Source organism: Sinocyclocheilus anshuiensis, unplaced genomic scaffold, assembly GCF_001515605.1.
Source record: "Sinocyclocheilus anshuiensis isolate Anshui unplaced genomic scaffold, SAMN03320099.WGS_v1.1 scaffold1643, whole genome shotgun sequence".
In the NCBI taxonomy this organism is placed as follows: Eukaryota; Metazoa; Chordata; class Actinopteri; order Cypriniformes; family Cyprinidae; genus Sinocyclocheilus; species Sinocyclocheilus anshuiensis.
The window spans coordinates 17,094-38,893 of record NW_015549657.1 but is presented as its reverse complement, the minus strand read 5'-3'; the positions used below and the strand labels follow the sequence as shown (position 1 = coordinate 38,893).

The following is a 21,800-nucleotide window of genomic DNA, read 5'->3' as shown; positions in this document are numbered from 1 at the left end:
TAATGACAACAAACTTTGTGTGTGTCAATGTCACCTCACACAGAACACACCAAAAGGATTTGATTACAGCGCCATCTGTTGGTCAAAAGTGATAAGCCATTTAATCATATTTCTAGAGGTTGTATTTTTGATTTTTCAGCCATTTCAATTACAATCATCCTAAAATTGCTTTTATTACTCATTGTTACATTTGGTTTGATGCTCCATGCCATGCTTAGCTCCTCAATTTGCCTCTGGAGTGCTTAGCCCCATGATTGCTGCTTGCAGCTATATTTATTAGGGGCCAAGCACCGAAGGTGCGATGGCACCTATTGTATTTGTTGGCGTTCTTATTATAGATGTTGGCAAAAAGTTATGGAATTCAAGTTGATTCGTCCAACCGTTCTCGAATATCGCATGATTGAATTTGACGGGTCTCTTTAGATTCGGTGGACTTTTGCATACATTATCATATTGTAATGAGACTGATGTTGCTAGATTCCTTCGAACATGGCAAGAACATCGATACCAATTATGCTATAATTAGCTGAACTTCCTGTCCGCCATTTTGATTCATGTTGAAAACCTACTTTTTCGAACTCCTCCTAGACCATTAGTCCAATTTTCACCAAATTTGACTCGAAACATCTTCAGACCAAGCTGGCAAAAAGTTATGGATTTTGTGTAGATATACGAAACGGTTTTCGTTTAGCGCATCAACGAATTTGCTTGAAAGATGCCAAAATGCATCTGAGCCTGTATCTCTGCAAAGCTTTGACATATTTGCACCAAACTTTGTATGTGCCATTGTCACCTCAAACTGACCACGCCACATCAATTTGGTAACAGCGCCACCTATTGGTCAAGAGTAATAAACCATTCATTAACCATTAATAATTACATTTCCAAAAATGCAAATAACTTATGATTGCATTAGCCTATTGTAATGAAACTGGTCTCAAAATATTCCTTGGCTTATGCCAACAACATAGGTACCAAATATGCCAGAGTAAGCTTAACTTCCTGTCCGCCATTTTGATTTATGTTGAAAACCTACTTTTTTTAACTCCTCGCCACTCGTTGGTCCGATTTTCACCAAAATCGAGTCAGATGTTCTTCAGCCTGTGCTGACACAGAGTTATGGATTTCGTGTTGATAAACGAAACCGTTTTTGTACAGCACCACTACAAATTTTAGGCATAGTGCCAAACTGCATCTGAGGCTGTATCTCTGCAAATATTTGACATATTGACACCAAACTTTGTAAGTGCATTTGTCACCTCACACTGACCATGCCACATTAATTTGGTAAAACCTAACCTTTAAAAAAAAAAAAAGGCCGTGTCGGCCGCATCCTTCGAAGGACCCGTCCTCCGAAGGATGCGGTCTTTGAATTGGGACACAGCTTATATAAACCAGTCTTACACCACCATTCAGGGCCGAGTCTTGTAAGCGCATATCACTCACCTAGCGATAGATACTTTACGGAGCCAGTTCCCTCTCCTTGTTTAAGTATTTAGTTCTAGTTTCCATAGTCTAGTCAAAGTATTGCCTTACCTGTTTTCTCGTGTTCTGATCCTTCTGCCTGTTTATCTTGGATTAACCCTTTGCCTTGCTGTTTCGGACTGTGTTTGCACCTCGCCTGGACTTTTGCTCTTGTTATTGGACTACCCCTCTTGTCAAGCCCCTTGGATTACGTTCGCTGTCGACTGACTCACGCCCGTTTTGGATTACTCTTTGTCTTGCCCTCATTTCCCTGTTTGCCATTGTCAAACTCAATGGCAAATCTCATCATTTCTGATATGTTATTAGACAACCATCAATTTACTCTAACACTTGAACACACCAAGACTGTCAAATCTGATAAAGGTGACCCAATAATTATTTCCAGAATTAATTTAGGGGTTTGCCCTCTGCTTTCTATGTCTCGGTACCTGAAAACCTGGCATCACGACTTGCCTGATGACCCCTTGTTCCTTACGGAGGATGGCAACCTATTGACAAGCTCCTGGTTTGCCTCTAAATTCAAGCAGCTCTGTCAATTCTGCAGCTTCAATACAGATGTGTACAGTCTGCACTCAATCAGGGTCGCAGCAGCAACGATAGCAGAGCCTAAAGTGCTGACCTCTACTCTAAAAGAAATGGGCCGATGAATTTCAGCAGCTTTTGAACGTTATATGACCTAATTCCAAAGATATTGTCGAAAGCCAAAAGTTAATGAGTTTTTAATGTAAGTAAAATGAATGCTTAACAGGTGGTGCTGGATTAAGTTAGTTCATTCAGTTAGTTTGTTCATTAATTATTGCTTAGCTTCCAAAAAAAAAAAAATCTAGTAGTATAACCTTCGTCTACATATAGTTATCTTTTTGCAATAGTAATTATCACTAATTCTGGTACACATAATCAATTATCACAGTTAATTAATTCCTGGGATTCACATGTCCAAGTACACATTTTTAGTCAGGTCACTAGAACTAGGCTCACATCTATAATAGTCCAGAGAGCTAAGCCATTCGGCTTATCAGCCATAGGCCTTATAAGCCATAGGCTCACATAGCTAGTACACTTTCGGGCTCCTGGAGCAGCAGCAGTACACAATAGTGTTGTCACGGTACCAAACTGAGCTCACGCCGAATAAACAGGCATATTGAGCAGATTCTGACTTAACAGCCTCTGATTGGCTATTGTGTTCACATGCTCAACAAACATGTTTATGATTGGCTACATTGATCAACACTTCAAAAACACAGTGTAAATCCAAACCTTTGACGCTCAGTGTGTTTTCATTCAAGCACAGTAAGATGTGAAAGAGATCTGAATTTAGGTATATTGGTGCACTGCCAGTGGTTGTCTTGTAGGCAAACACCAGTACCTTGAAATTGATGCAAGCGGCTAATGGCAGCCAGCGCAAACTGATGAAGAGAGAGGTGTGACGTGGGCTTTCTTTGGCTCGTTGAAGACCACTCTTGCTGCTGCATTCTGAATCAGTTGCAGAGGCTTGCTAGTACATGCAGGACCGCCTACCAAGAGAGCATTACAGTAGTCCAGTCTGGAAGTGTCTAATCATCCTAATGTTGTATAAGGCAGATCTGCAGGATCGGGCCATAGAAGCAATATGGTCTGTGAAGCTTAACTGATCATCAGTCACAACTGCAAGGTTACTGGCTGTCCTGGAAAGAGCTATGGTTGATAATCCTAGCTGTATAGAAAAGTTGTGATGGAGCTAAACTATACATGTGGCAAGCGGTGCAAACAACAATAGCAGGAGAAGAAGCCATTACTCACCGTGATTGATGAATGATTCTTACTTACCACAGTTGTTTGTTGAATTTGTGAAAAAAAACGGAGCGAGAGAAAGAAAAAAAGAAAACAGCAATAGGCACGAATGGAAACGCTAATGACAAGCTAACGAATGCTAACGCGCTGCATGTGCGCTGCACTCGCGGTTTTAGAATAAAAGCGAACGATCAAATTAATCAGATTAGGTTGATAGATAATATCAGAAATATGGTGGGAATTAAGTTATATTTTATCACTTTAAACAACAGAGTGATAGAGATTTTACAGAAAAACAAAGCTACACGGAGCTTAAATTAAGAGGACAAATTACGAATATGGGTTATCATACTTGACTTATACACCACTATCACTATAACTGTTTACTTTAATAAGATTCAGGTGTGTCGAAACTAAACTCTACAGGAGCTTTACACACTCTGATTTAACATGTCACTCAGAACCAGGAAACAGGAAACAGATCAGTTCAGAAACTGAAAGTGTAGTTGAGCTGTTGTGTGTTTGTGTCTCTATAGTCAAGCAGTAAAATGGCAGGAGCCAGAATTTTTCAGGTTGAGTTCATGTGTCCATTGTGTCCGGATCTCCTGAAGGATCCAGTGACCATTCCCTGTGGACACAGTTACTGTGAGAGCTGTATTACAGACTGCTGGGATCAGGAGGATCAGATGAGAGTCTACAGCTGCCCTCAGTGCAGACAGACCTTCAGTTCAAGACCTGCTTTAGCTACAAACACCATGCTGACTGAAGTGGTTGAGAAACTGAAAAAGAGGAAACGTCCTGCTGACTGTGATGCTGGAGCTGGAGATAAGAAGTGTGACGTCTGTACTGGAAAAAAATACAAAGCTGTCAAGTCCTGTCTGATGTGTCTGAACTCTTACTGTCAGAATCACCTTGAAGAACATGAGAGTTGGTTTAAAGGAAAGAGACACAATTTGACTGATGCCACTGGACGACTGCAGGAGATGATCTGCCAGAAACATGAGAAGCTCCTTGAGGTTTTCTGTCGCACTGACCAGAAATGTATATGTCTGCTGTGCATGGACGAACATAAAAACCACAACATTGTATCAGCTGCAGAACAGAGGACAGAGAAACAGGTATTTAAAACTAGACACTGATGAAATATTGTTTCACTACTCGTTTCACTATATTAACAGCTTACAGCATTCACACTTCACACAGCAGAAATGAACAGCAGCTGCAAGAAGAGTTTCACACAATCTTTCATAAAATAGTCTTTGATTAAACAACATAAAATAATGGAGTGATCCATTCACCTGTTCTTTGACTAAATATATACTTTCATTAGTCAAAATACAAGCTCTTCTACACAGCAGAAACACTGTCAGTGTGAAGCTCTATGTCTGTATCAGTTTCACTTTTATGTAAGGAATCCCCAAACTGGCCCAACCACAGTATCGAATGGGTGGCCGAAGGTCTTTTAATTTCGCTTCTGCAAAGTTCACTTAAATTATCAGGATTTAGTTTCAATTTTAGTCTAGCTCCGTGTTTAATCTGACTCCAATTTCAAGGGATCATTAAATTTAGATTGTATTTCTAATTCACGAGTTCGCCTGCCCATCCAGTCCTGATGGTTAATGGTAAACAAACTTGGCTTGCTGTCCTCAATGGAGGCTCGAACCCGAGGCTCAGCTTGAGCTCAGAGTTCAACCCCCCCGCCCATTGGGGCACTACCTAGAGGGAGAATAACAGAAATAGAGAAGGAGAAGGGGAGGTGGAGGTGGAGGTGGAGGGATACCGGATTAATTGATGCTGGGGCGGTCCAATGAGTGCTGCTTATATAGGTTCATAATGATGATTGACAGGCCTGAATGATTAGGCTCCTCCCGAACCTACGTTTGGAACTTTATTTCATTGCTACAATGACCGGAAATAAGCTGTTACAACGCAGAGGCCGAGAATGTAAAAATCCCTAAGCAACCATAAACAAGACGGCACAATGCGCATTCAGTTGTTTATTTAAGTACAAATGATGAATTATGAGGAGGATGTTTAGGCAATACTTACATTTTTCGCTGCACATCACTCTAGTCTCAGTGCTACCTGAGGTGCTGTTGCCAACAGCAGACATATCTTTGTACAAATGAAAAAATCGTTCAAATTAGCTTAAGTTTAAAACATAACACAGATTAAATGAAAGACTAATGGTATAATTATAAGTATACTGATGGAATTACACTGGTATATATTATAAAACAACATTTACCTGCCTAATCTGTCACGTTGTAAAGACTACGGCAAAGCAGCTGTTCTCCCGTAGTAGGTGATTACGGTAGAACATCACAAAGTAGTTAAAGTTGTGAACTTTGGAATGCCGTTGCCGTTCCATCAGCAGCCGCCACTCAAAGTCCCTAATGATTCAGTGTTGAAAACGTCATTTGAAACACAACAGTAATCTGACCAATGGGAACTAGATCTATGATAGAGTGGGTGGGCACGATATGCAGGGACCAATCGGCCACTGTTTAACAGTTGGAGTGCGTTTGGATTGGATTGCATGCTCAGATTGACATGTCTATAATTTACTGTACGCTGTAGAGTAGGAGCGCACGGACGCTGAGACATTACACGTTCACAAATTGTTACTTATTTAATAAGATTATAAATGTAGGAATACCGCTTAGGCGTCAGATCATTAACTCTTTCCCCACCAAACACGGAATTTTCCGTTATTCATGAGACAACACTTTCCAGCCAAACACGGAATTTTCTGTGTTTCTGTGTTTTCACTGTGTTGTAGGAAAATTAATGTTTTACTCTTTCTTATTTACTTTCTTAGACATTGTGGGTTTTTATTTATATATATATATTAATTAACTTGTGTTTCTCTCTCAATATGTATACATATGTCACCTGAAATGCAACAGAGACACCACACAGTAAAACAGAGAGCCTTTGAAGTCTTTAGTACGGGTAATTTAATCAGGAAAGACAGAGGGGTTCATAAATAAAGACCTTTTGACCTCACGGGTGTGAAGGCACACAAACACACAGTAAAAACAAATGATCAGAAAGAGTCTTTGAACTCTTTAGTGCAGGAAAGACAGAGGGGTTGTTGACCTCACAGATGTGAAGATAATAAAAGCCCAGGGGGTTAGAAGGACCATTGTTTTTTCTAAAAACAGCTAGGTTTGGTTTACGGGGTTAAGTGGAAAATTACAGAGAAGGAACCTTGTAAGAAGTGGGGGGTGATAACAGTATAATAAGGCTGTCTGTTTTCAGTGTGATTTTAGGTCTGTTGTGTTTCAGGGTAGCTGCTGAAACATTGTGAACATACCTCTTTAAGGAAAATAAACTTCTTTCCTTAAATATAATTTGATTTCTTGTCTCTTACACTGTGATGCTATTTGTTAATAATTGTTTTTGCCACAACAACTGTTATATGCTAGGGGGCGCTATTACCTATCTCCTGAATGAGTATAGAATGTGCCTATCAAAAACACAGACCAGGAAGACACAGAAACGAGTGATCTCGTATGTATGCATATGCATCTGAAAAATAATACAATCATCAGCACTAAACCGCATATAAATGAAAACTGCCTAATGATAGGCTCCTCCCAAACCTACATTTGGAACTTCAATTAAAACTGATCACAAAATCGATTATGTATTAATTTAGATATGTGATTATTTTGAATATCCCATACTTTCAATTATTCGTTCATTAAGGACCCGGTATCGCATAGAAATTCACTCGGCCATTAGTGAACTCAGGGAAACAAACTCGCCAGGTCTGATCTTATGCCGAGTTCACACTGCACGATTTTCAAAGACGTCGCATCACTTCAGTCAGAACTCATTGCACACAGCGTGATTGTGAATCGCCGACAGCTCCAGATATTTAGCATGGCAAATATTTCACGGGCGTTGGCGACGCGTCGGCGATACTCTCAGATCGTGTCTTTGATAATTCACACTGCGTGATTGTCACTCGCGTGAACGAGCACCGATTTGCCTCTGATTTCAGGCATTTGTTGGCGATTTCGCAAAACCTGTCGGCGAGTGAAAAATCGCTGAACTATAATAGTGAACTATACCTTTAAGTCGGTTGCCACATGCTCACTCGTACAAAAAGTGTAGTTTCCTTTAGCCACACAGCTGCAACTTGCAAAGTCAGTGATAAACAGAAATCAGAAGGTCCCTAATGATGTGCCCTATGCTCCATTCATTGGTACTTCGGTATGATCTATGCTGGACACAGATTTGTGGAAACACCAGACTGCACCTTAATCTACTAGAAATAATGATTTCAGAAGAGATCGAAATAAATCAAATATAACATTTTAGTTGTCAGATAAATGCCACATAAATGCCAATTAAATAATTAAACAATTAGAATACAACCCAGAATAAGGTTCAGTTCCAGTTCAGATAAATACATAACATCAATTGCTGAAATATGAATCTAAGAGATGCATACCTGACAGTAGAGAGACACACAGTGGCCTGTGAGAGTTCTAGTGCAGAGCTCCAGAGACTCACACACCCTCTGTGGGGTTATCTGGGCTGCGTTTCCCGAAACCTTCTTAATGCTACGTCGTTCGTAAGTTATACCTTAAGTTGTACCTTTACATTAATACGTGTTTCCTGAAACGTTCTTAGTTAAGTATACCTTCTGTAAGTCATTCGTTCGTAAGGTTAGTCTGGACCACTCTTAGCTATACCTTATCGCTGTTCACAGTTCACTCCGCTAGTGGCCACCACTGTGCAAAAACCTTCTTCACATTTCAGTCGATACGATTGTAATTCTGTGGCAAGAAAAAGTGCAGAACCAAATAAATATTACAATTCTAAAGTTGTAATACACCCAGTGTTCAATTAGTGTTCAATTAATTTAAGTGTTTTTATGCAAAGAATAAAACTGTCATTGTATTGATGGTTGTTAGTTTTTCCATTATAATATACAATTAGGCAGCACATAATTAGGAGTCTATTTAAAGGTATCCAAGGTTGCATTTAGTTTGAAATTTGGATTATTTAAAAAATGCAGTGAGCCCCGATAAATGCAATTTCTAATATTTCTAAAGTGTTTCTTTATAACGAACATCACTTTACCCACTCTATAACGCAGTGAAAGAGCTCCTGTATTGAACAATCGATTCTCGAGCCATCGATATCAACCTATTCAGCACCACCGCCATGGACAGTACCTGCTAACGTCGCATGTAAGTAGGTTTACCTTAAGCAACATCCTAAGGTATAGTTCGGGGAACACGCCTAGAACAGGTATACCTTTAGTTAAGATATACCTTTAGAGCCTTCGTAGTGAGCTAAGAGACAACATTATCGGGAAACGCAGCCCTGGCTACAGAATCCCCAATAACTATAATGCCGCTTCACTTTTATATCTAGACCAAAACAAAGAAATCTTCAAATCGGAAACATAAAAGACTTTTTGGTTTGTTAAGATCTCATGACCCTAGGGTTGGAGAAAGGAAAACATTCTCACCCCACACTGATGGAGACATACCCCTCAGCAGCAGAATACAATTCTTCAAAAGTGTTCAATTTTCTCATAATATAAGTGACTACTGTGAAATTGAGACCATTTTACCAATCGCACAGAGAACTTTAGAATGATACTAAACATGAAGGGGAAAAACAACAGATTCACAAGATACATCATATGTGGTACATAGATATTCTTAGTGAACTTTCAGTGAAGCCTTGTGGGGAGAGGGAGAGGGGAGAAAGGGGTCATAAATGAGCAAGGAGAGAGGTTTGGGCAAGGCGGTGTCATTTGCTGTCTTTGTAGATTTCTTCTCCAGATTAGTTTTATTGTTTTGTTGCATGGCATCTGTTTTTTGAGAGTTCCTGGACTTTGATTTCATGGGGAGATCATTTCACTTCTGAGACATTTACAATCTTCTGTTTGTCCTCCAGCACCAACTGAAGGATACGCAGAAGACGTTCCAGCAGAGAATCCAGCAGAGAGAGAAATATCTTCAGCAGCTGAGAGAGGTTGTGGAGTCTCATAATGTGAGTCTGGAGAAGAAGAGAAATTTGTCTCAGTCTCAGTTCAGACTCACTAAAGCCTGATTCACTGTGCGTCCTAACAGCGCTCTGCACAGACAGCAGTGGAGGACAGTGAGAGGATCTTTTCTGAGCTCATCCGTTCCATTATGAGAAGCCACTCTGAGCTGATACGGCTGATCAGAGATCAGGAAAAGATTGCAGTGAGTCGAGCTGAAGGACGACTGGAGCGACTGGAGCAGGAGATCAATGATCTGAGGAGGAGAGACACTGAGCTGGAGCAGCTTTCACACACACAGGATCACATCCAGTTCCTGCAGGTAACAGAAATCTAGAAGAACAGGATCATAGTGGACTTGAGCAGATCCTGCTCTGACAGAGACTCACAGAGAAACATTTCATGAGTGTCTTATTATATAATCATCAGTCAGACTCTCATCTGATCATCTTCTTTTGAAAGAGACGCCGCCTACAAATGGCTTTCAGCTCTGGAAATCTCTTTTCCTTTCTCTCAGCTCTTTCTTCTGGAAGATATATTTAGCTGTCAAACACCTCTAGCGCCACCAACAGTTCAAAACTTTTTCATTTCAGCATCTACCTCATTTTTCATTCTGATTTATTACATCATGGTGAAATCAGTGAACTCGATAGTACAGATTCTGAGTAAAGTTCATCAAAATTGTATCAGGTGATCCTCAAACCTGATAAAACTAATTTTTATTGGCCTGTATCACATTGATGATCATGAAGACCCGAAACATGAATTGAGTCTGTATATTAGCAATGCTTCAGTCTATCGAAACCAAACCAAACCTGAGTGTGTCTTAAGGGTCATAGTGAAGTTATAAATGATTGTCAAACTACAGTAGTCAGCATTTGAAGTGGATCAATAAAATTCATCAAAGTTGTCCTAAGACAAAAAAGCATTTTGGTTTTAGGTTTTACAACAACTTTGATGAAAGGTTTTGATCCACTTCAAATGTTGACTACTATAATCGTAGCCTTTCAGCTGCTTTTCCTGAGCAAATCTACTCAACCCTACAATGAGACTCCATTGATGTGCTTGAGCGTTTAGATGAACATTTATGTTCTTAGCAGATGTTTTATCATCCAAACTATTTCCTAGAAAGTTCTCATATAGTGTAAGTGGCAAATACTAGAATCTGTAGCTCTAATCTGATATAATGAATATAAGAAGAATGAAGCTGATGCTGTGAAAGTGCTGGATTGAGGTGAGCTACTAAAGATCAGTCAAGTCAACAAGAGCCGCACAAATCTGATGTTGGTACAGGTTATTGGGTGAAGTGTGGATCTGATGAGTTTTGATTTCTGTTTTCTGTAGAGTTTCCAGTCTCTTTCAGCACCTCCTGAATCTACAGATGGAAATGACGATCCCTTCATTTCTGTATTCTCTTCTGATGGTCTGAGAGAATCTGTCCATCAGCTGAGAGACAAACTGGAGGATTTATGCAAAGAGGAGCTCAAGAAGATCTCAGACAGAGGTAAAGTCCTGGAGTCCCCAAGCATTTCTGCAGATTCTGTTGATCTTCTCCTTGATTCCTTTAACTCAATAACTTTTGTTTACATTAGCCTATTGTAATGAAACTGGTTTTGATAGATTTATTGGATCATGCTGAGAACATCTATACCAATTATAGATGAATTTCCTGTCCGCCATTTTGGTTCATGTTGAAAACTCACTTTTTCGAACTCCTCCTAGACTGTTAGTCCGATTTTCACCAAATTTGACTCGGATCATCTTCAGACCAAGCTGGCAAAAAGTTATGGATTTCGTGTCAATATATACGAAACGGTAATCGTTTAGCGCATTCACGAATTTGCTGGAAAGATGTCAAACTGCATTTGAGGCTGTATCTCTCCAAAGCGTTCACATATTTACAGTAAACTTTGTATATGCCATTGTCACCTCACACTGACCATGCCACATCAATTTGGTAACAGCACCACCTATTTGGGAAGAATGATAAACCATTAATTAACCATTAATTATGACATTTCTAAAAATGCTAATAACTTTTTGATTGCATTAGCGTATTTGTAATGAAACAGGTCTGAAAACATTCCTTGGGTCACGCTGACATCATAGATACCAATTGTAACATAGTTGGCAGAACTCTCTGTCTGCCATTTTGATTTATGTTGAAAACATACTTTTTCGAACTCCTCCTAGCCTGTTGGTCCGATTTTCACCGTGTGCCATTGTCACCTCACACAGAACACACAACATATATTTTATAACAGCGCCACCTATTGGTCAAAAGTGATAAGCCAATAAATCATATTATTAGTGGTTGTATTTATGATTTTTCAGTCATATTGACTAAAATCATCTTAAAATGGTTTTAATTACTAGACACAACAAAATAGAGACTGTTCTCCCTGTGAGCCATTTTGATTTATGTTGAAAACATACTTTTTCGAACTCCTCCTAGCCTGTTGGTCCGATTTTCACCAAATTTGACTCAGATCATCTTCAGACCATGCTGGCACAAAGTGATGGATTTTGTGTCAATAGACAAAACCGTTTTTGTATAGCACTGCTACAAAGTTGAGGCATGATGCCAAAATGACTCTGAGGCTGTATCTCTGCAAAGGTTTGACATATTGACACCAAACTTTGTGTTTGCCATTGTCACCTCACACAGAACACAACATATATGTTTGAAGTGCAGGAACTCTGTCCTTCTACAGCGTCTCTGACACAATGAGCCTCATCCACACAGTCCAGACCACATTCACTCAGCCGCTCTATCCTGGGGTTTGGGTTAATAATGAATCATCAGTGAAACTGTGTTGATGAATCAGAATAGATTGACGAGAGATTCTACCCTTAATGCTTTGAGCTGTAGGATGAATCAGTAACATTGAGATGTTATAGAGCAGGGTTCCTCAATTAGTCTTCACCGAGGGCCAAATTCTGGCAACAATACCAAGCCAAGGGCCACCGACCATGTTATGACCAAAATGTTTGCTCTTATTATTATTATTATTAGGTGCGTAGGCACCTATTGTATCCGTTGGCATTCTTATTAGGGTCCAAGCACCGGAGGTGCGATGGCACCTATTGTATCCGTTGGCGTTATTATTATTCTTCCGTTTCTTCCGCGATTTCGGCTATGGCAGCCCATAGAACCATTTGTCTGCATCTGAGGCTGTATCTCTGCAAAGGTTTGACATATTGACACCAAACTTTGTGTTTGCCATTGTCACCTCACACAGAACACAACATATATGTTTGATAGATCATTGATCATTGATCATTGATCATTGATAGATATAGAAGATCATTGAATGCATAAGTATGTTCGCAGCCTTAATTGACATGCAGCTATGGGCAGTTCTCGAATAATATGCGAACGAATTCTACGAAAAGCACGCAAAAATGGATGTGAGGCTATATCTCCGCAACGGTTTGGCATATTGAGACGAAACTTGGTGTGTGTTACAAGCAAGACCTGAGACTACCTGCAGTGTTTCGGTGCAGTGCCACCTAGTGGTCAGGAGATATGAAAAATGCATATTTATGCTTATAACTTCTGAATGGTTTGACCAAAAATCCCAAAACTGGTCTCTTTAGATTCGGTGTAGCATGCCGAGTCCAACCAATTTTCCCAAGTCAGCCAATTTGGGCGTCGGCCATTTTGTATTTTTTAGTAAAATGCTATATTTAAGAACGCTTCGGCTTATCATTACGAAACTCCTTATGTGTCTTCGGCACCATGCCCTGATGGTACTCAAAAGGTTTGGGGGCATTTTCATTTTCTAAAAATGCTAATAACTTTTGTTTACATTAGCCTATTGTAATGAAACTGGTTTTGATAGATTTATTGGATCATGCTGAGAACATCTATACCAATTATAGATGAATTTCCTGTCCGCCATTTTGGTTCATGTTGAAAACTCACTTTTTCGAACTCCTCCTAGACCGTTAGTCCGATTTTCACCAAATTTGACTCGGATCATCTTCAGACCAAGCTGGCAAAAAGTAATGGATTTTGTGTCAATATATACGAAACGGTAATCGTTTAGCGCATTCACGAATTTGCTGGAAAGATGTCAAACTGCATTTGAGGCTGTATCTCTCCAAAGCGTTCACATATTTACAGTAAACTTTGTATATGCCATTGTCACCTCACACTGACCATGCCACATCAATTTGGTAACAGCACCACCTATTTGGGAAGAATGATAAACCATTAATTAACCATTAATTATGACATTTCCAAAAATGCTAATAACTTTTTGATTGCATTAGCGTATTTGTAATGAAACTGGTCTAAAAACATTCCTTGGGTCATGCTGACATCATAGATACCAATTGTACCATAGTTGGCAGAACTCCCTGTCTGCCATTTTGATTTATGTTGAAAACATACTTTTTCGAATTCCTCCTAGCCTGTTGGTCCGATTTTCACCAAATTTGACTCAGATCATCTTCAGACCATGCTGGCACAAAGTGATGGATTTTGTGTCAATAGACAAAACCGTTTTTGTATAGCACTGCTACAAAGTTGAGGCATGATGCCAAAATGACTCTGAGGCTGTATCTCTGCAAAGCTTTGACATATTGACACCAAACGTTGTGTGTGCCATTGTCACCTCACACAGAACACAACATATATGTTTGATAGATCATTGATCATTGATCATTGATCATTGATAGATATAGAAGATCATTGAATGCATAAGTATGTTCGCAGCCTTAATTGACATGCAGCTATGGGCATATCTAAAATTTGCCAAGTTGAACTTAATATGATTGCAACCTTCTTGATGTGCGATTTAAAAGTAAGATTGTTATCCTCAATGTGGAGAAAAAATATTCAATGGTTTATATTCAACAAATATATGGTTTATATTCAACAATTAATTTGATATGAGTCATAAGTCATAGGATATCACGGGTCTATTTCAAATGAATGTAAATGCATCATGTGCAGCTCAAAACTGTCTGAAACATATATCTTAAGGTCCTTTTCATTTTTTTCACATCTGCATCCAGTGCTTCCATCTTCATCTGATTTAGGATGTAATGACCTGTAGATATAAATGATTTAAATTAACTGTTATTATTATCCTTCCAATCAAAATTTGAAGTTCAAAAAAAAAAACGTAGCTTTAATTTTCAATGCTGATATAACCACAGAAGGCCTGTTTTGTGTATTCCACGTCGTACAATAAAATTGTTTAATGCACACTTAGTTGTGGATGAATCCTTAATTACTTAACCCTTATGAGTCCCTCGGATCATTTTGACATGAAACTCTTTTTTTTTTTTTTATTCTAAAAATCGTATGTTGATCATTACGGTCCAAGATTTATTTATTTTTGTCACACTTGCACCGGCAATACACACACAACAAAATTGAGTGGATTCGAGGAGTTAAAACGGGTGTTATTAAAAAAGTAACAATTCAATTTTGACCCGCATAGGAATTAATGGAATTTACGAGAAAACTGCGTTTTTTATTATATTCGATTTTCTATATATATATATATATATATACAAAATCTGACACAATCCAGTAAATATTTATACCCAAATGAAGGGCTGAGACTACAGAATATCCCCAATGCAGAAAACACTCACATACACACATACACATACACGCACACACATTCACAAACACACCCATGGTACACACACTCCCATAGAAACACATTATAACATGTTTCATGTTTCTGCTGGGAATTGACTGTCATTTTCCCATTTTTTTAACTTAACACAGTTAAATTTGTGTGATGTGATGGAGACAAATGAGTTGATATCATATTTATATATTTTTTAAATATATTAGATATTTATTTCATATTTATGAAAATGTATGAATATACATACATTTAGGTTATAATTCTTTTTTTTTCTTTTTACAAAATGTAAAAAATATATATTTTTTAGTGTTTCAATATATATTTGAATCCATAAACAACCAAACTGAAGCCTCAAGACTATCTAATTTCTCATGTTTCACTTGTTTTGCTCAGTTAAAAATCTCCATAGGTTCATATAGGCCCCTCTAGTGGCTGTAACCATAAAATGCGATTTTATGCCATTTTCCCCCACCAGATGGCACCAGAGACAATCAGTGACTAAATTCCAAGGGCATCTGTTGTGCTGCGTCTCAATGTGCCTACTTATACTACGCCCTTAAAGTATATACTCTTTTGGTGAAGAAAAAGTACGCACTTTTGAGTGTGTAGTAGAAGAGTAGGCAAGCTTTGGGACATACTATCACATCACACAATTGCGTCTTTAAAGGACCGCTCTGTCGCACCTGTTACACGCACCCTGTCACTGTAAACTGGCCTGTCAATCATCTTGTCACAGTTAACATCCTCCACATTTAATTTAATTTAACTTTCTACCATACAGGAGAGAAAAGAAGTAGCTCGTTGATCTGCCAGTCGCGGGTCTTTCATGCGGAGAACTCTGCTCATATTTTCTGCATAATGAATCAATTTATAAAAGTTCACATTGCTGTTGAAGATGAAATATAACACGGATAACAATAAATAAATATTTTTTACCAGGTTAAACGTTGATTATTAATAACTCAAACCCCTTTTTGCAAACCTCTCTCCCTAACCGTCGATCACGCGCATCCGCATTTTATTCGTGTTTGTAGTTCTGGACCGAATACTTTGCCAAAGTGCAATGGATTGTGGGCAATTTTAGCCATAACAGTGTGCACGGATCCACACTTCAAAAATCGACCTGAAATAGTAGACCATCCGGGGACTTTTGGCATACTCTTTTCAACATACTATGCTTTGGGACACACTTACTCTAATCTCACATACTATTTAGGATGGATAGTATGAACACTGAGATGAAGGGTTGGTTTTTGGTAAAACAGGACTCAAATTTTCTTTTTTTTTTCTTTGGTGAAAAGAAACCAGCAGGTTTTTGCTTATAGTTTCTTAAAAATATCCAGAATAAAAGGTAAACATAATAAAAAATCACACAAAAATAATTTTAAAAACCCAACATAAATATTTAGAAAAAAAATATATATATATAAATGGATCCATATAAGATTTCTGGACCAAAAAAAAAAAAAGTGTCATTTTTAGTCTTCGGGTAATTTTGACCAGCGAGGGACACTTTCATTACAGGTACGGGAGGGACGGATGAGGGTTAAAGAAAAGGCAATAGTCTAATAATTTCTTTTTTGGTAACATATTTAATTTATTTATTTAGTCTTATCCAGAGAAAGTTTTTTTTTTTTCAAAAGTGAGCTATATATAGACTACAGTTATATAATATATAGTATTGTAGATTTATATTTGTATAATATATTGTACACATTTAATATGATGTTTTTGACATAAGGCAGTGATGAGACAGCACGGAGTTGGAAATGGTTAACCCGTAATGCAGTGATTAGAAGTGGAGCGTGGAGGGGAAATTATTGCAGCTCCATTCCACTTACATTCTTGGGTGGATGATGAAGCTGTCACATTTTCATTTCTGTTTACTGTTTTATATAATGCAGTTCGTTTCTTTTTTTTTTGTTGTGGTTGTTTCTCTGTAGCGTTTTTATTTTCATTGGGATGAATCTGCTTTGTAATGTTTCACTGTAATGACTGTCTCACAATACCTTACCAATTAGATGACAATGCCACCTATTAGTCAAAAGTTCACAAGCAATACTACTTATTTTACTTGTTTTTTTCAACCATTTTCCTTTTAATTTTATTTAAAACTTTTGTTGTTGTTACATTTGTCTTAGAAAATTAGTCCAATCAACATTACATTTTGAAAAGAGAATTAAAGTTATTCAAAGGCAAAAACAGTAGTAAAAAACAAATCTTATCATAAATTATAAGAAATAATGACACAATTTTTAGATGATTGACAATAAGTAGTAGTTCTTTTTTTTAAGAACTGTTTAAATTAATTAAATCAGAATAATAAAGAACATACATACATTTTTATTATCAATCTGTAGAGGCATGCAATGATTAATTTGATATTAAGTACAATGTGTCTCTAAAAACAAAAAAAAATGAAATGCATTTTTAAAAATGCACATTGTAAATAGACTGCCAGTTTATGTTTTAAAGTAAAATTATTTAAAAATACACAGTTTCAGATACAAAACACCTGTATCTGGCCCTGCTTAAGTGCTTTGCTCAAGGACATTTTAACATCCAGGCCAGCAAAGGGAACAGAGGCTTGGTAAACAGTCCTTTTATTAATCCAGTACATAGAAGATTATTCAAAGCACAAGCAATGTGCTTTGAATAATCTTGCATTGCTCCCTTCCTGCACTTAAGTGCGAACTGTAGTTTCGATTTGAGCAATTGCCCTGCCACACTGTAAAACCGGATAAGTTAATATAACAAAAATAGTTGAAACTGATTGCATCGAAATATTTAAGTTATATTAACTCAATTTTATAAAGTTGAAGAAACATCCTTTTTTAAGTAAATGTTACTAAGTAATTTTAACTGATACTAACTTAAATCTTACAAGTTACTATAACATTATTGATCAAGTTAATTTTAGAAGGAGTTTTTGGGTTCACAGAACCAATTAAAATTAAATAAAGATTCCTTAAACATTTTTTGTTACATTACAATTAAGTTTACTTCGTAAAAATATTATAGTTTTAATAACAAATAACTATGCACTAACTATACTCATTCTGAAATAAAAAAAAAAAACGGGTTAACAGACAATTTTACATGCAAGTTACTCTTTTATTAAGTAACCACAAATCATTAACAAAACATCAACATTAAATTGTTTGTCAAATGGAAACACATTCTCCAAAACAGTGCAAGGCCCTTGAGAAATGAGCTGAGATAATAACCGTCACTTTTAGAAGTGGACAATATTGATATCTGGATATCACCCAGCTGTAAGCACTTCCCTAAAATAGGAACACTTCCAAAATTCACATCTAACAGTAACTTTAGAAACATAAAAGTTATACTAGAATAGAATATAAGAAAAAGATTTCAAAATAGAGCAATGGATTTTTTTAAACTGTCATTTCTATGAGTGGATGAACACATGGTACTGTATATGGAACTTATACCATTCCAGAAAATCAACTGAGAAAATGTTCTGCAAATTAAATACTAGACAAATATTGTTAAAAAACAAAATACACAATGCACTAAAAGTGACAGAAGTGAAAGTTTAAATGAAATGTCAAATAAAAGAGTACCTTTGTAAGCTTTGTTCAAACATTGAGGAAACTCTACAGACAAAAGATAATTTTTAAGACTCAACACTCTGGGTCTCAGCTTCCCATCCTCCAGACCCATCAAGACTTTCTGGGTAAAGTCCAATGTATTGTCCAACTCTTTTGGGGAACTTAGATCCAAGGCTTACTTTAGCCCAAAAAGCATGACAAATGCATGAGCCAATGTGGGCAAATCGTTAACTATGTTACCCAAAGTGCAACTTTAGTCTTCTCTGAGCAGAAGAACGTGGCAACTGTTGAATTGTTACTAATGGAGAGGAGATGAAGTGATACATCATCAGCGTCTGGTTCATCAGTTTGTTCTACCTGAAGACAAAAACAGAGTAATGTTACTGTAAACTTCCAAAGGCTGACTGCTAATAAGTGTCACGAATCCGGTCTATGAACTTCCGTTCACTCACCACCAGAGGTCACCCGCTCATTACATGGACTCTCACACTACACAGACTGTTACACTATACCCTGGACTACATTTCCCATCATCCATTGCACTGATTGCACACACCTGAAAGCTACTAATAACACACACTATATACAGTAAATCAGTCTCACACCACCATTCAAGGCCGAGTATTGTTTAGCATTTATCACTCTTCTAACGGTAGCTACTTTACGGAGCCAGTTCCCGGTCTAGTTCATAGTCTAGTCTTGCCTTGCCTGTTTTCCTGTGTGAAGATCTTTGCCTGTGTATTACGGATTACCCCTTTTGTCACGCCCCTCTGGATTCTGTTCGCCTATCGAAGACCCACGCTTGTCCTAGGATTACTCTTTGTCTTGCCTGTGTTGTACCTGTTTGCCATTGTTTGACCCATGCCTGTTATATGACCACGTCTTGGAAATAAAGCCTTGCATATGGATCCGCACGTCGCACGTCGCACGTCTCGTTCGCCCCGTTACAATAAGTGACATATTTACATCTACTCCAAACCATTCTATCCCATACAATAACTACAATTATAATTGATAGCCTATATTCAAAACCTGGAACTAGAAGCTGAATGACATCTGAATGAAAGGTGAGATTGTTGATTATCGAACAGTTTCAGGTTGCATTGATATTCATAGTAATTTTTCCATGGAAGCTATGTTAGAACAAAAACGGTTTGGTTACCAACAATCTCTCCTGCCATTCAGATGTCATTCAGGCTGTAGTTCCAGGCTTTGAATATATCCTTTATTATTGTAGTAATTCTTTGGTGTTCTGCAAAAGTGTAAATGAGGACTAGGCAGCATTTTCATTTTTAGTGATCTATCTCTCTAAATTCTAAAGGTGATGATACACTGGGCAACTTTTTTGAGCAATGTTGCTTGGGCACTTTCCCATTCAGAATGGGCAACAAATTTCTATCCGGAATCTTTTTGATCTGTCGTGTGTTGCTTGGGCACTTTCCCATTGAGAATGGGCAACAAATTTCTATCCGGAATCTTTTTGATCTGTTGTGTGCCCTGTGTCTCATCTTTTGCCCAGCAAAATTGCTCAAAAAGTTGCCCCGTGTATCATAGGCTTAAGCAACATGATCACTTACATCCCACATCTTGAGAACGTTGGAGTCATCCTCCAGCAGATAGGTGGAGGGAGCACGGAGGACAGTAGCTCATCATACATGGATGTCAATATCTCCTTCAGTGTGAGAATTTGAGACTTGAGTATGAGAATCTTGATTTAACATGGAATCTAATCAGCACAGCCACAAAATAAATAACTTAAATGATTTTAGCAAATGGCTGCAATATAACAAAGAGTGAAAAATTTAAGGGGGTCTGACTACTTTCCGTACCCACTGTAACATGGAATCTAATCAGCACAGCCACAATACTATGCATCACCCTAAAACGTCTGTATGTATGACAATACAACCGAAATCACTCAAAATCAACTGTAGTTTCTTTATCCGCCATTAAGAACATATCCTGAAAAGCTGACTCAGTACTTCAGACACTTTTCCGGTGGGATCAAGTTTATTTATGGTTCTTCAGGTTGATGTTCATAATTTTGAGAAACTCTGAGCAGATCTGCACAAATAAATAAGCGATTAAGCCAAGGTATATGTACAGTGTACTGTTAAAAACAAAAGAAAAAAAACTGCAAAATATCACATTTTGAACTTCGACTGTCAACTACAAGTATAAACCTGACACACTGAAAAAGTACCAAAAATGTACATTTGCTGTCAGTTTACTCATCCTTCGGCCAACTAAGATGTAGGCTACTTTCTTTCTTTAGGAGAACACTAAAGATGATTTTTAACTGAAGTCGTGTTCCTTGGTGATTCATAAAATTCAAGTCAACAGGTGCCACCACTTTGTAAGTCAAAAAGCAGATACAGACAACACATTATAACATTATGAGCAGGAAAACGAGAGTCTGGAGCTCAAGACCTCTGTGTCACCATGGGTATTAATTTTGTGTTGCTTGTTTATGTTTTTTGACTCGCAAAGTGATGGCACCCATTGAGCTGCATTTTATGAATCACCAAGGACCATGAGTTCAGCTAAAATGTATCTTTTGTTCTACTGAAGAAAGAACATCAGCTACTTCTTGCATGGCCAGAGAGAGAGTAAATTAATGGCAAATGTTCATTTCTGGGCAAACTATTACTTTAAAGGGATAGTTCACCCAAAAATTAAAATTCTGTCATTAATTACTCACCGTCATGTTGGTTCCAAACCTGTTAGACCTTTGTTCATCTTCCGAATACAAATTAAGATATTTTTGATAAAATCAGATAGCTTTCTGACCCTCCATAGACAGCAACTTCACTGAAATATTCCCAGGCCCAGAAACATAGTAAGGACATCGGTAAAACAGTCCATGTGACATCAGTGGTTCAACTGTAATTTTAAGCTACGAGAATACTTTTTGTGTGCAAAGAAAACAAAAATAACAACTTCTGCAGTTCTTCTCTAAGTCACCGTCCTCCGCCATTATGGAGTGTACCACGACGCATGCATGTGCATTCCTCTGCTTCTAAACAAGGCTCAGAGCATGCGTGTTCTATGTCAGCATGGAGTATTTTACTGATGTCCTTACTACATTTCTGTGCCTGGGAACATTTCAGTTATGTTGCCATCTATGCAGGGTTAGAAAGCTCTCGGATTTCATCAAAAATATCTTAATTTGTCTTCCGAAGATGAACGAAGGTCTTATGGGTTTGGAACAACATGAGGGTGAGTAATTAATGACAGAATTTTGGGTGAACTAACCCTTTAAATATAAAACATGTCTTCAAGTGTGCTAAGAAAAATATTTTTACCTGCATTTTAAAGCAGGCCAGCAATCCATGATCT

General features: G+C 37.8%; 1 protein-coding gene across 1 annotated transcript in view; it reads left to right on the top strand.

The window, feature by feature from the left end:
• Positions 1-3,791: 3,791 nt before the first annotated feature.
• Positions 3,792-21,800, top strand: part of LOC107660249 (tripartite motif-containing protein 16-like) — a 32,931-nt gene continuing 14,922 nt past the window's right edge. The window contains exons 1-4 of the mRNA XM_016449517.1: positions 3,792-4,373; positions 9,184-9,279; positions 9,360-9,593; positions 10,616-10,788. Of these exons, the coding sequence (XP_016305003.1) occupies positions 3,804-4,373; positions 9,184-9,279; positions 9,360-9,593; positions 10,616-10,788 (1,073 nt within the window). The 5' untranslated portion in view covers positions 3,792-3,803. The remainder of the gene's footprint in view (positions 4,374-9,183; positions 9,280-9,359; positions 9,594-10,615; positions 10,789-21,800) is intronic.